This window comes from Rhagoletis pomonella, unplaced genomic scaffold (assembly GCF_013731165.1).
Source record: "Rhagoletis pomonella isolate Grant_MI unplaced genomic scaffold, Rhpom_1.0 Rhpom_scaffold_00008, whole genome shotgun sequence".
NCBI classification, from domain to species: Eukaryota; Metazoa; Arthropoda; class Insecta; order Diptera; family Tephritidae; genus Rhagoletis; species Rhagoletis pomonella.
In genome coordinates, this window is record NW_023458562.1 from 20,333,209 (window position 1) to 20,347,347 (window position 14,139).

At 34.3% G+C, this 14,139-nt stretch overlaps 1 protein-coding gene across 11 annotated transcripts; it reads right to left on the reverse strand.

Annotated features, from left to right (window-relative positions):
* Positions 1–1,079: 1,079 nt before the first annotated feature.
* Positions 1,080–13,666, reverse strand: LOC118744345 (heat shock factor protein). Of its 11 annotated transcripts, none has more exons than XM_036477270.1 (13): positions 13,569–13,666; positions 13,038–13,285; positions 8,438–8,647; positions 6,720–6,828; positions 6,331–6,662; positions 6,063–6,265; positions 5,070–5,892; positions 4,642–5,009; positions 4,451–4,556; positions 2,502–2,579; positions 2,088–2,160; positions 1,926–2,003; positions 1,080–1,869 (listed from the first exon to the last, which is right to left on the reverse strand). In XM_036477270.1, the coding sequence occupies exons 2-13, from the start codon at positions 13,113–13,115 to the stop codon at positions 1,679–1,681; spliced, it is 2,649 nt and encodes an 882-aa protein (XP_036333163.1). In that variant the 5' UTR covers positions 13,116–13,285; positions 13,569–13,666; the 3' UTR covers positions 1,080–1,678. The 11 variants fall into 11 exon arrangements, with proteins under 11 accessions (XP_036333163.1, XP_036333164.1, XP_036333169.1 ...); XM_036477271.1 differs by having other exon boundaries at positions 13,602–13,619; XM_036477276.1 differs by lacking the exon at positions 13,569–13,666 and adding an exon at positions 8,837–8,843 and having other exon boundaries at positions 13,038–13,544.
* Positions 13,667–14,139: the final 473 nt, after the last annotated feature.

The window sequence follows — 14,139 nt, forward strand, 5'->3', positions numbered from 1 at the left end:
TTCCAAAACTATAATTCTCCCTCCTGTAGCTAGGCTGAATTTGATTTAGCACTTTTTTCTTATAGCGTTTGTTTTTAATTTTTCACTAGTCAAACCTATAGTTCCACTTTTTTTAATTAACCCGTAACTGGTATCGATATTTCAAGTTACGTTGTTGGTGTCTATGGTCCATTCTCTATCTCGTATCATAAATAATACTTTCAATTTAAAAAGGTATATAAGTATACCCCGAACGCAAACTCCGTAAAATTAAAAAATGTGTTAAATGAAATGGTTGGACCATAATCGCGCTATTGTTGAAAAAAGTTTGAAACTAATCAACAGGAAACGGATTTTATGGAATTTGCCTTTTTTTCTGCTAAAGAGAAAGAGTATATTCGATTGAGTATGTCCACGATTTAGTTCGCCCTGATTCCATATATACAATTGATGTCGCCTTTTTTGCCTATTTTATGACCTTTAAAAAAGTGATCATAGCGAGGAAAATGCCCTTATTCCTGATAAATAAAAGTTTTCAAACGTTCCATATTTAAATTGGGCGCCACTTGGATCAACTCACGACGAGCGCACGTTTAGAATATTCAAGGCTTTGTTAAAGCCTATTCTGTTACAAAAAATCAAGTTGATAATGAAGGAAATCGATGGGAAAATAAAGAAGTAATAAGTGGTCATATGAAAATGCACAAAGATTTTTTGTATGAAAAATGAGCAGGAAATAATGTTACTCTTACGCCATGTACACCTGAAAATATCTCGAGAACTTATCCATAGAATAAAAAGTAACTCGATTTTCGGAATCAGCGAGCAATTCTTTATAGGAATTGGTTATGTAGTGGCGTCCGTTGAACATTTTTCCTGCAAACCAAAGATATTTTTCAGTTTTTGTCTTTTTTTATTGCTTTCTTTGCTATTTCTAATGCATTTTCCTGCCTATTTCGCTATTTTATTTTGCCTTTTCCAGCCTATTTCGTTATTTTATTTTGGCTTTTTTATAGGTTTTTAGGTCCTTAAAATCCGTTTCCTGCTAATCAATAAAAGTATGGTCAACTGATCTTCTTTTTGTTCTAAAAATAAAGGAGTTTTTGGATCATAGAAGCAGTCGTCAACACATTTATTCAACACGTCTCCACCAATAATAGAATGATATATCGCAATGACTTGAATCTTTAAATTTAGCAAAAACAAAAAAGCATTTCAAAATTATTCTCACATAAAAGTGTTGATTTGATTGAAAAGTAACTTGTTAAGGACGATAAAATGTTAATAAACTTACTATATATTATGTATTGTAAGTGCATAACAAGAATAATAGAGATAAGGATAATATGTATATTTGTATGTATGCATATGTATACAAAAGTTCCATGAAAAGTAATGGTTTTGAACCCACATTTAATTATAGCATTAATTTTAAAAACCTGCCAAGTTGTAAAAATATAAAAACTCGTGGAAATGCTATTCAATTTTAGCATGTAAAAAATATCTGGGTTTTTCCTTTTCCCAATGGTAACGAAATTACAAATATGTACATATACATATATACGTATATATACGTATGTATATATGTATATTTTTGTGATAAAACCAAACAAGAAGAAATTTCAATGGAATTAATTTGCTCGTCTTGTTACATGATGTACGCCGGTGTTAATTTCATGTACAAAGTATCGACAGTGTCTTAATTAAGGTCCTTTGTTTTTTGGTTGCCAATGGTTGCTGGTTCACTTTTCCTAAGTGTACCAACGGGTTCGACTGTATTGGTGAAATAGTCATTGTACGGTGTATTGAGGACGCTAGGAGGCTCCCTTTGCTGCTGCTCAACCTGTTGCAACTGACGCGAGCTGCTAGGCCTATTCGTTTGGTCAACAGCTGAAAAGAAAATAATCATTTAGATCTGTTTATCAAATGAATAGAAATGAAACTACCTTCTAGCTCGTTTTTATCATTGATATCGATAATATCAGATAAGTCATACATGGGTTGGTAGGACATAAGCTCTGAGCCTAGTGAAAAGAAAAATAAAAATTAAAATGATGAACCGCACGTTATAAACTTGTGTTCATTTTGAAAACATTGTTGGCACCTACCCTTCTTATCATTGTTCGCTTCGTTGATAAAGTTCAAACCATAGGGTCCTAAAATGTCGGAATCATTGAAAAGCTGAAACAAACAAAACATTAAGTAAAATATTTTAAATTTGGCGGATGGTTTTGAAAGGTTTCCAAGTGCTTCTTTGACGACCCAATTGCGTTTCAGGTATTAAGTGTGTGAGAGTTTAACCAAGTTTTAGGAAAAGCAAACCTTTATTGGAAAAATAGAGTTAAACTTCATGTAAGTATTTATCATATTTTTCCACGAACTATTTTCGGTTTCCACATTATAAATCTATAATGGCTTAGAACTTTAGATTTTATTTTGCTTTTCCAATCACACATTTGCAGCCATAATGCAGCTCAGACTCGGAAGAATAATTAAAATGAAAACTTCAATAAGTGGCTGACCTTGGTGAGAAAGTCCCCATCCAGTTGTGATGAGAGGGAAATTCGGTTACTTGGATTCGTATTTGTCACATCTCCGGTCTGGATACATACATCAGAAAAATCGTTTAAAGGGTTTCATGCATTTATTTTTTGTGGACATAAAGCAGTTTCGTTCATGATTGTATTGTTTGTGTACGTTATTTATTCATAGTAAAAAAGAGAAATCATAATCGTAAATAGTAAGATATCAAAAATTTACTAACATGTGAAAAAATCGACAACAAATTTTACAAATAACGGCGAGCACGCGACTTTACGAAATGTTAATAGACAAGTATCGTTTCTGTTCATATACTTACTACGACCACATAGTACAATTTTTGAATAACTGGATCATGGTACGCTCCCACCCATATTTATTGTTGTTTTGCAATATATTAAAAAAATTTGTACTTATTGCATTTCCCTTTCAATGCATATTTTATGTTTGATGTTATTCTCGGAAAAGTTCTGAATAAAGAAATGAACAAGTAATTTTTAAGCAAAAAACAAAACCGACTCGAATTCTCATATAAAAATTTAAGATTATCGTGAATTTCTTCATGATCCAATTTAAACCAAATTAATATGGGACCAACTGTGAGTGAGGTAACCCTTTTCTTTAAAAAAGAATTATAGAAATCGGTAACATACATAAAAAAAAAAAATATTTTAACGAATTGATAACCTTTCTCGTTTTTGTGAAGTTGGTTAAAAAGTCATAAGACTTCGAATATGGTTCGGATCTCTCTTTTTTGGACTCTATATATACTAATATTGAGAGTTATTAAGATTAAAATAGAGATTAGGAACGCCATGGTGACATTCGCACGACTTTAAGAATTAAATAAATCATACGAAAACGGAAATCACTTATAAAAAAAAATTGTCGTTGCGTTGCTTTTATATCGTCCTTTAGTTGGCAAAAAAATTACGTGCGCCTCGAACACTGGTGTCGGGAAAATCGAGGCCAAAACGGACGTGACAAAAACAGTTGTTTCAAAGTTCATGTAAGATTAGGCAAAACTCTGCGAATCCTGTCAGGCTTTCCTTTGTTAAACATTCTTTAAATAAAGTAAAATTACGGACCATTATAAGCAATTCATATCTAATCAGAAGCAATTCGTGGTTGGTTTTATTTTGAAATAAAATGTGATAATCGATCATGTCCGATTTTCCCCCATACAATATATCGTCCCGTTTCTGACTCAACCTCGTATCTGCAATAGTGGTAATTTAGAGAGTGTAAGAAAAAATGCTTAATTTCTTCCCCTGGAATAAAATAAATGCATTTTTTACTTAATATTTCTGGTTCCACTATTTTCAAATAGTGTGACGCTTAAGCAGCTGTTATAAGTGGTAATATTAGTTTTCCCAAAAATTGTATATACGTGGTTAAGGCAGAAATGGGACGATATTTACTACTAAATTAGTAATAATACATATCGATGGTCCTCTGCAATAACGACACCATTCAAATTCAAAAAATTATATCCGTTACTACTAATATCGCTTACTAATGTTTAAGGGGCTCATGTCTATAATCCTTGTATAATCCCTACTAAAGTAGGTAGTATGAATTCCTACAGTAAGTAGTAAAGATTACACATGCATAAGACACAGATTAGAGACATGCACCACTTCTTTACGTTAGTAAAAGTTTTATTTTACTTTTTTTCAATTTCGGCGTTATTGTAAAGGCTCACCGATACGTATATAATTTAGTTCAGTTCTCCACCGTTTCGCGTTTACATAACCTTTTTTTTCCAACTGAATACGAAATTTAAGGCTACAAAGTCGTTTGAACCCATTTACTTGCAATTTCAATTTACATTTTCATGGAAACACTCATATGTTTAACGCTGTTACAACAACAAATCAGTGAACAACTATCATTTCAATACCAAAGTACCAATTTTGTAAATACTTACGCCCAAAAGAGTGTTGGCATCCAATGAATAGCCATCACTGCGCAGTAAATCCTTAAGCGATTCCAATTCATCCTGAACATTATCCAAGTGGCCATTAACTTCATCCCTAAGCGAACATAAGCAAAAATGAATAAAATACATTAGTTTCATGAATTCTTTTTAGGTAACTAAGATGACTCTCGGTTACTAACGTAGTACTCAACCTCATAATTTCTTCATTGCCAGGGCCACCATTTTTATATTTGGTTAAAGACATATTGTTGCCATTAGTACTCTTTGCTCGTTGTGAGGAAACAAGAGTACCACTGTTGCTGGCCTGCTTGCCGCCGTTGGAAAATTGATTAGCAGCAGCAGCAATGGCGGCGGCTGCGGCAGATGTCGAAGCTCCGTTTGACGGTGATGCCGCGCCGTTGCCATTGTTGTTGTTGCGCGCTACAAACGAGGAGAACTTGCCACTATTTACCGTTGAACGTCCTAATTGGCCCTGCTGTTGCTGTTTTTGAGGGTGATGCGGTTGCCGATTATAGCCACTCGGTTCAGAAGATATTAATGACGATTCCTACGATTCGCGAATATTTACCGTTAAATGTTTCGATTATCATATAAGGGGTGCGCCTACCTCAAATATATCAGCAGGCATTTCAGGAGTAATAAATTCATTTGGATTGTAGAAGTTTGTTGTTTGGGATCCACGGACGAGTAATGCGTCGTCATTAACAGGGCCCGTTGGCGACATTGCAGCAGTGACTATGCTACCAGCATTCAATATACCAGAATTGCTTCCGTTCGATGAATGAGATTCATCTTTCAGAGTTGACGAAATGTGGCGATTTTCGGGTCCCATGAGTTGATCCTCTGTGAACACATTTAAAAATGACATTGGATCGATCTTTTCGGACTTAATCAGTGTTGGTGATAGGCGTTTTGCACCAGTATTTTGGGTGGTCGATGTTGTTGTGATGCCGGCTGCTTCTCCCTCAGCATCAGCTTGTTTGCGACGTCGCTTGTTTCTTTGTTTAAGCTGCTGCGAGCGCGCCATTTGTTGCCGCACCATGGGCGTGGTCAGTACGTTTTCCTCGCTATAATTTGGTGATGCTGACGGCAAATTGTCATTCTGATGCACATCTATAGCATCGGGAACCTCAGTGACGTGATAGAAAATATGCGATCCATCAGGATTTACGGACTGTTTAATTGACGAATCCGCGCCTGCTTCTACTTTCTGCGAGCTCATGGCACTGGTAGCGTCGCTTCCACCTAAATTCATGCCACCAGCGGCATTCATTGCTGTATTAACAGCATCTTCTGCGCTCTGATTCGAGTATTCGTAATGTTGCGATATCATACTAATGCTCGAATGGGGACGCTCCATATTTAGAGGTGAACCACTGCTTTCGACATCAGTAGCTGGTGTCAGCTTACCATATGGACTTGCTGCCTCCCTACAAATAAGCAATGAATAAAATACATAAAAGCATAAACAGACGGCAGCGTTGATCCGGATCAACTCGGGAATTAACTGCAGTTGATCCGGATTAAGTCCGAGCTAATCTGGATCAACTCTGCCGTCTGTTTAAGCTTTAACCCTCATCTGTTTCAAGAGTGAGCTTACATTAAATCAATATCGGGATCGGTTACTTCATCAAGAAGCTCTTCCCCGAGTTCATGAATAACTGGACCGCATTCGGATTCAGATTCGCTTTTCTTGCGTAGCTTTGCATTCTCCGGGGTATCATGAATCATTAACTGCATATGGCGTTTCACGCTGGTCATGTTACGCGATGGTTGTACAATTGTAATCAAAAACTGTATGAGCTGAAAACGGAAAGGGGAACCGGTGAGAACACGAAGGAGGTGAGCTGCAGAAAAAAATTACTTACTTTATTTACTATTTGCTGTTGCTTGGCATGTTTTTGTCGTAGCGACGCTATTTCACGCCATAACGCCTCATTTTCCTGTTTCATTACCGAAAAACGGGAATCTAGTGAGTCCTGACGTCCACGCATTGCCTTAACATCTTGAAGTACCTTCGTAACGGCCTCAGGCTTCAAACCAGATTTGTCATCTAAACTTTTTGTGTTTGCAATTTTACGTTTAATATGTTCAAGCAAAAATGGGCAGTTGCGTTTGAAGCAAGGATGTGAAAATTCCATTTCATCACGATCGAATTTCAAGCCACCATTGTCAATTGAAGTTATCTTGTGGAATCCATCTGAAGAGCAAGGACTCTAATACAATATTACTCTTTTATACACAACATCATACTTACACATGTTTAGCTGTCTTATAAAACTTGCCATATTATTATGCTTATAATTCAGCGGCAACAGTTCGCGTGCAAATTGGGCTTGGTTTTGTATTATGAAACTTCGACCATCCTAAAAAATTTGTAGAACAAGTATATACACATGCTGCCATTATATTTTGGAATAAAAAATGTTCAAAGTATGTATATACAGTATCGGTCATATCTATAGCACGCCATTTCAAAGTGATATTGTGTGCCATTTATGTTTATTTATTTATTTTTAAGAATTTTCAATTAAAATACAGTTCTTTCTCTACCAAACCCATATAAACCCAACTTTAAAAATTTGTACAAAACTACAAAAAAGTGCAACAAATTTCCACCAAAATTTCAAACTTTTTTCTCGGAAGTGTTTGAATTTTTCTGAATACACAGTTTTATAGCCCAATCAATTTTAGTCTGATAATGTGCAAGTTTCAAGTGGCTAAAAGTTACCGTTGATTTTTTAGAATTTTTTTAGCCAAAGGTGTTGCGGTTTTCTTCCATATACAAATAAATTGAGTTTATTCATTATATGGAAGCCAATGCGACAAAAAAATTCTAAAAACTTAACGGTAATTCGTAGCCACTTGAAATTTGCACATTATCAGACTAAAATTGCAGGGGCTAAAAAAAATTCTAGCACTTCCGGGAAAAAAGATTCAAATTTAGGTGAAAATTTGTTACACTTTTTTGTAGTTTTTTACAAATTATTGAACTTGGGTATATATGGGGTTTGTCTGAGAATGAACTAAATTTTAATTGAAAATTCTTAAAAATTAATAAATAAACATAAGGGGCACACAATATCACTTGGAAATGGCGTGCTATAGATATGACCGATACTGTACGTTTAAAAGGTCAGCAGAAAAATCTTCACAAATTTTAACAACGGAATCAAAACAATGACATTTTTGGAGGTATGCTCGAAACGGTCTTGCTCACGTTAATCTTAATAGTTCTCCGATATATTTTAGCGAGTCTGAAAATATTATAAATTGAATAATTCCGATGGAAAAAACGCAACTTGTTTTAGTGATGCATCATAATGTACTACACACAGTACAGTTTTCTCAATACTGTAACTGTAATAAATTAAACAACTCATTACATGAAAAATTACGATTTTTTTGTTATATAGGGGTTTTAAAAATTAGCGATATAATATTTATATACACATGAAAGATAGATTTAAGCCGAATTAGGATATTTTTTAATTTTATTGAAAAACAAAAAAAAAAATCATTAATATAAGGTCTAGATGGATCACCCTATTGTTATATCAAATATACCCCCTTTCTCAAAATTTGGAGTGAGAGTTCACCGGGGACTGTGCAAACAGCTTTTCCAAGGCATTTCGTAAATGTATTGAGCTTCCGCGTACTAGACTGCTCAATCGGCCTGAGCAATCCACTACTCGAACGCACACTGGACTGGGCAGTCGACCGAAAACAGGTTTCAGTTTTGTATACGTGAACGTCTATGTTTGCGTGTCAGTCCACAGTCAATCTGCGTTTTTGGCGGTGTGAAATGGACGAGGCAAACTCGAACACTCTCCCCCTCTTATCCACCCAAAACCGGTTTAAAGCGGACTGAGCAGTCCAGTTACAACGTTTTAAGGTGTACTAAGAAAATACATACATGCGTACATTTTGGCACGAACCTCAAGTAATTTTTTTTTAATTTTAAGTTCGACTTACTTTACTCCAGCAAATCAGGTGATTGGTATCCGGATCATCCACTAGACGCCAAAGCTTGGCTAAAAAAGCCGGTACTCCGGCACCGGTTTCACTGAAGGTATGCATCGGTTTTTTCGTTGGTACTTCTTGTTTATCGGCGGCTGGTGGCTGGGCTCTCGTTTTTCTTTTGATGCTATTAGGCGATATTGGTGATGTTGAAGTTTTCTCTTCCTATGGATGTTGATTCGTATTCTTTAATATTTATTGTACACTTCAAATTGTTCAAATCAAATTATTGTTGTTGCTAGTACTGCTGTACATAGAAAATAACACAAACATTCCTATATACATATGTACATATATGTGTGTCCTCAAGGAAAATATGGAAATTTTCCATTTGGAAGTTATGCAGAAACATACCTCTTCGCTGCTTATAAAAACAAAGTAGAAGTTATGAATCGACATTGTTTTCGTTTCACTTCTTATGGAAACAATACAACTGTCCCGGATGTTGTCCATATCGAGAGCTTACAATAAAATCAGTGTGCAATTTTCACAAAAACTACTTTCTGTTGTTGGAACCCATCTGCGGCATAACTGTCATCATAGATGTTAATTTTAACATTTTCCCCCGATATGATCTTGGGTTTGCATATTTCGGTGCATTTGTAAATTCCCAACAATAAAATGAAAACGGTTGGCATGGTAGCAAGCATAAAATTTGCAAATACAAATCAAAAATCATTTGCACAATATCCGGAACAGCCCTAATGTGAAAATATTGTTTGTCAAATAAATATATAATAAATATCAAAATATTGGATGTCATCTACTAGTAAAGCACAAAAACAGGTTACATATAGATCATTTGCTCCAAATTTACGGCTAAGTCTTCTCGGCTGAGATTTCCAATAATAAACCACTTCCTGTTTCAGGGAATCAATCAATCAATCAATCAAAAGGGGTGATGAGGAAGTGCTCATTGACTGATATCTTCAACGTTTTGTGTATAAATGCTAACAGTTTTAAAGCTATGTGTTGTTAAAATCTCCCCATTACTTCACGTTTACTTTTATATAACGACTGCACTAATCACTCTTTTTATTAATATATGTATCATCCTTTCTTCATAAACAAATGAATGCACATCTTTGCTTTACTAAATATTTAGCAATTAATGCATATAAAAGTGTGCTTTAAATAAGTTTATATTCTGTAAACACAATTGCTGCGCGATGGTCGCGAAGTAATGCCAGATCGTTGAAAATTTAAATAAATATCTATATATGTATATCTTTACCCAAAAATACTTTGTGAGGCATTACGAAATATAGTTTACAAAATATATAAATTTGAAGGTAAAACAATATTTTATTGCAAAGTAAAAATTTGTAATATAAAATCGCTCGATTTTCCCTTCTTCTCTGTTATGCATCTTATTACATTAAACGAGCACTTCTTGTATATATACATATATATTCATAGAGTTCTCAGAAGCGGATTTAACGATTTTAATGAAATTTGGTACACCGATATTTTGGACTTTAAGGTTATCTGAATAGGCATTATCTCCGAGAAGACTCGTATAAGGTTGCCACCTATTCGAAATTAGTTACAAATTAATCAACATCATAATATCGGTATAAAATTTAGGTATTTTAAAGATTCCTAATTCAAAAATATTTTTAATAGGGCTGCCAACTATTTTGAATCGCATATTTATTTAATTTTTTGTTTAGAAAAAAAGGTAAAATATTACTATTTATGGGTACCAAGAAAGGATTCTTAAAAAATGCTTTCCCTATCTACACAATTTATCTAAAACATCGCAATATGGATATCCAATGAAAGGTATAGTTGAGAGCTTTGGTCAGAAAATATTTTCCATCAGGGTTGCCACGTTTCTATGTAATACAAATTTTTATTTTGTTAATTTCAATCAACATTTCTTCATGTATACGCAGGACATATACGCTTAAGATATGTAACTGGCCGTCTCCACAGGATAAAATTTATTGCTGCCCAGCTGTCATTTTGGCCGCTAGATATAATTTATATCATTGGCAATATTTGTGTGGGCTTTTTATACATTCAAATTCATTAGAATCCGCTTAAACATTAAATTAAATACTTTAAAATATGCATTTGCAGAGTGCACTTTTCTTTTGTTTACAATTTGGTTGTCAAACACGCTACAGCTGATCGTTTGACACATTTACCAGAATTTAGTAGCAAAAAATTTTCGGACTAAAACTGGTAACTTCTGATTTCTTATTTACTCTATTTTTTGTCCTCTTAATAGTCCGAGAACAGAGTACGGGATGGATTTTCAGTAAAATCTGACTGATTCTGACTAGTCTGGACTCGTACGGGTTCGCAACTAAAAGCTTAAACAGACGGCAGCGTTGATCGTGATTAACTGGGAGTTAATCCGGATCAACTGCAGTTAATTCCAGAGTTGATCCGGATCAACGCTGCCGTCTGTTTAAGCTCTAATATGTAGATTCAAAACATTAAAGCCGTTTATCTCGAGTTTCGCTTTTTAGAGTTATAACACTATTGAAGTAAATGAGCGATATGTATATATATATGTAGTCATGTATACATGAATTATCAAAAATGGAAAAGTTACATGTGTATTTCCATCTGGTTTCTAGTATACCGGCCATATGAATAGATCAAACTTTGATTGCGTCTTCCCACAATATTGCAATTGTAAATTAATTCTCTTTGTTATTAAACGTGCGATAGTATATACATATGTACATATATACATATATAAAGAAAAAATACTAGGTAATAGAGCAGTTTATGTCCTCTCCGAAAATTATCCAAAATGGCCGAAAGTGGTTTCTGCCAATATTAAGGGCCCAAAATAAGAAATTTTTGTAAACCGTTCAAAAATTTATTGAAAAACCCGTTTGGTTTAAGTGAACTTTGCCAGTATTAAATTGATGATACGTGTTATCTATTCGTTCATTATAATTTACTGTCCGATTGGCCCATAATTTTAACCTTCAGTCTATGTTACGGGGTAGTTTTATACCCCAAACGTCTACAAATAAAAAAAAAAAACTTTTGTATATACACTCATGGACAAAAGATTAGGCCGGGAGACAACGACAACCGGAGTGACAAAGTTTGACTATGCCATTGGAAAGCTGGGCTCCTCCATTTTTCAAATATAAACACTTTTAAATGCGTGGCCTTCTATTTTTTTATGATATTTAGTGTTAAATTATTTTTTTCGCTTTTTTTTGTTTTAATTAATATCTTATGACCTACATAAGATAATTAATTTATATTTCAGTTCATGTATACCTAATTTATATTATTTTTCAGCCTACTAAAAAACGTAAAAAATTTCGAAATTTTTTTATAAAATCACCTTTTCTTTTGAAAAAAAATACATGATTTTAAATTCATTTAATTAACCAAGGTCCCCTCTTCTACGGCAAATAAAATACTCGGCCGCCTACGCAGAGAAGTTCAGCCTCTCTTTTCCGCAAAAACACACAGAAAGGAGAATTCTGCGTAGTAAGAGTTATCATTCCTAAGGCGGCCGAAGGCTGCCTACGCAGAAAAAAGTTCTGCCCCTCTTCTCTGGCAACGCAGGATGTTTACTTCTGCGTAGTAAGGGTTATAATCCCTATTCAATAGGACAATTTTTCAAAAACCACGTGTTTGTTTAAAATTTTTATAACTTATTAGTTACTATTTGTTTCTATAACTTAACAAGATGTATATAACATTTGTACTTCGTATTGAAGTCATCAAATATTTTGAAATCCGTGCTTTCGTTTGAATTTGACCTTTAACCCTTGGTAACTCTTGCAGTTTTAGTTTCCCATCAAAAAAAAAGTATACCGTTAAACCCCCATCTTTTTTCAAAATTTGTTGCCCCGGTTATCGTAAACGTGCCGAACAGGAGCAAAATTCAAAACGTTATTGTTTGCAACTTTTATTTATTTATTTTTAATAAATTTTTTACGATTTACCCATGTTGATATTGTTTAGCGCAATATCGATTTCTCCTTTCTGTGTTGCCGCAGGAGTAGCGAAACCCTTATAACCCTTACTACGCCGAATTCTCCTTAATTTGAGAATCGGAGCTTTCATTTCCATTTTAACGGCGTAATGCGTAGAAAAAGCGCTTGCAGTGCTACGTTTAACCGCACCTTTACATTTGGCATTTCATCGCAAAAATAATGCATAAACTAGGTTGGACACCGAAAAGTTATCGGTTTAATCCGAGATTGATTGTTTTTGTAGGCCAGTGAGAGATTATTTTATAATTACAGATTAACGAGGGGCGAATTTGGTATGGCTAATCTCTTTCCTTATTACTGATTAGGAGTTAAGCTCAAAAATGAGGACAATCTACTTATATGTATGTCAACCTAGTATACGTCGCAGATGGCAATTAAAATGGATTTTGACAACAGTATTTGTCATCAACTTTAAAACAAGTTGATAGTGTAAATAGTTATTTATATGAATTTGATTGGCAGTAATATGCGTCGTTTGATAATTCTTTCGATCATTTTGGAAAATTTTTCGTAGGGGGCCAAAAACTTGACCACTACCAAAAAATTATGCAGCAAAATTCATTTCACCACACCTGTGCGTCGGCATACAAGATTTTTTCAATTTCCCGTTGATTCGTTTTATCTTCAATTTTACTACGCGTGTTTGCCATATAGGCGATTTTCACTTTTCCTCTACTGTGCTTAATCGATTAAAAATTGCTTATTTCCGGCTACTTTAATCTTTTTTACAGGAGCAATGAATTTTTATCCTTTGTCTTTTTTAACACCTCTTCTACTTGTCTTTTTTGTTGCTTTTTCTTTCCGTCACTTTATATTAAAACTTAAGGGGAGAAAAAGCGTAAAACTAAAAATTATCAACAATGAAAAATCAACACGAAATTAATTAGTGCATAGGGAAAAACAAATATAAGGGTCAAAACGTAAACGGCAACGAAATTCATATAAGTAGCACAGCTCTTGAAACGATGGTGACCGTCACGAATCACGAAGTACACGAAGTAGAATAGGCTAGGGAAATTTTCCAATATTTTACTACCAATCATTTAATTTTCGATATTTATGCATTAATAATATATTTTTTATGCAAAATTACAATCACAAACCGAGTTTTTATGATTCTTATAAGGATATCTCACTATTTTGCAAGAACTTCACAGCATATTGAAAAATGTCTTCCTCAATTGCGCACACTTTTACATTTAATGAAAATTGACAATCAATGCGAATGAGTGAGATAGAAAAGACACGTCAAATATTTGCTAGTAGTACTGCTCTAAATAGCGTTGCCGTTGAAAATTTTGTAAAATGTTAACTGCGTCTCTGGTAGTTTTTTTCAAAGAATGTGAACTTGGGAAGCTTATGGGCTGTTTTTGCGTATGGGCTGTTTTTGCTTACGCGTAAAAGCACATTCAGCGCATTTAGCTCTAAACGCCACTCTAAATGTACATTTATCAACACAAAATTCGTCAACTAAATGCAACTCCATTTTTGCATTAAGAATCTAAATGCTAATGGGCTGTTTTTGCTTACGCATAAAAGCACATTTAGCGCATTTAGCTCTAAATGCTACTCTAAATGTACATTTATCAATACAAAATTCGTCACCCAAATGCAACTAAATGCAACTCCATTTATGCATTAAGAATCTAAATCTAAAAGCAACCCTGTGATCTT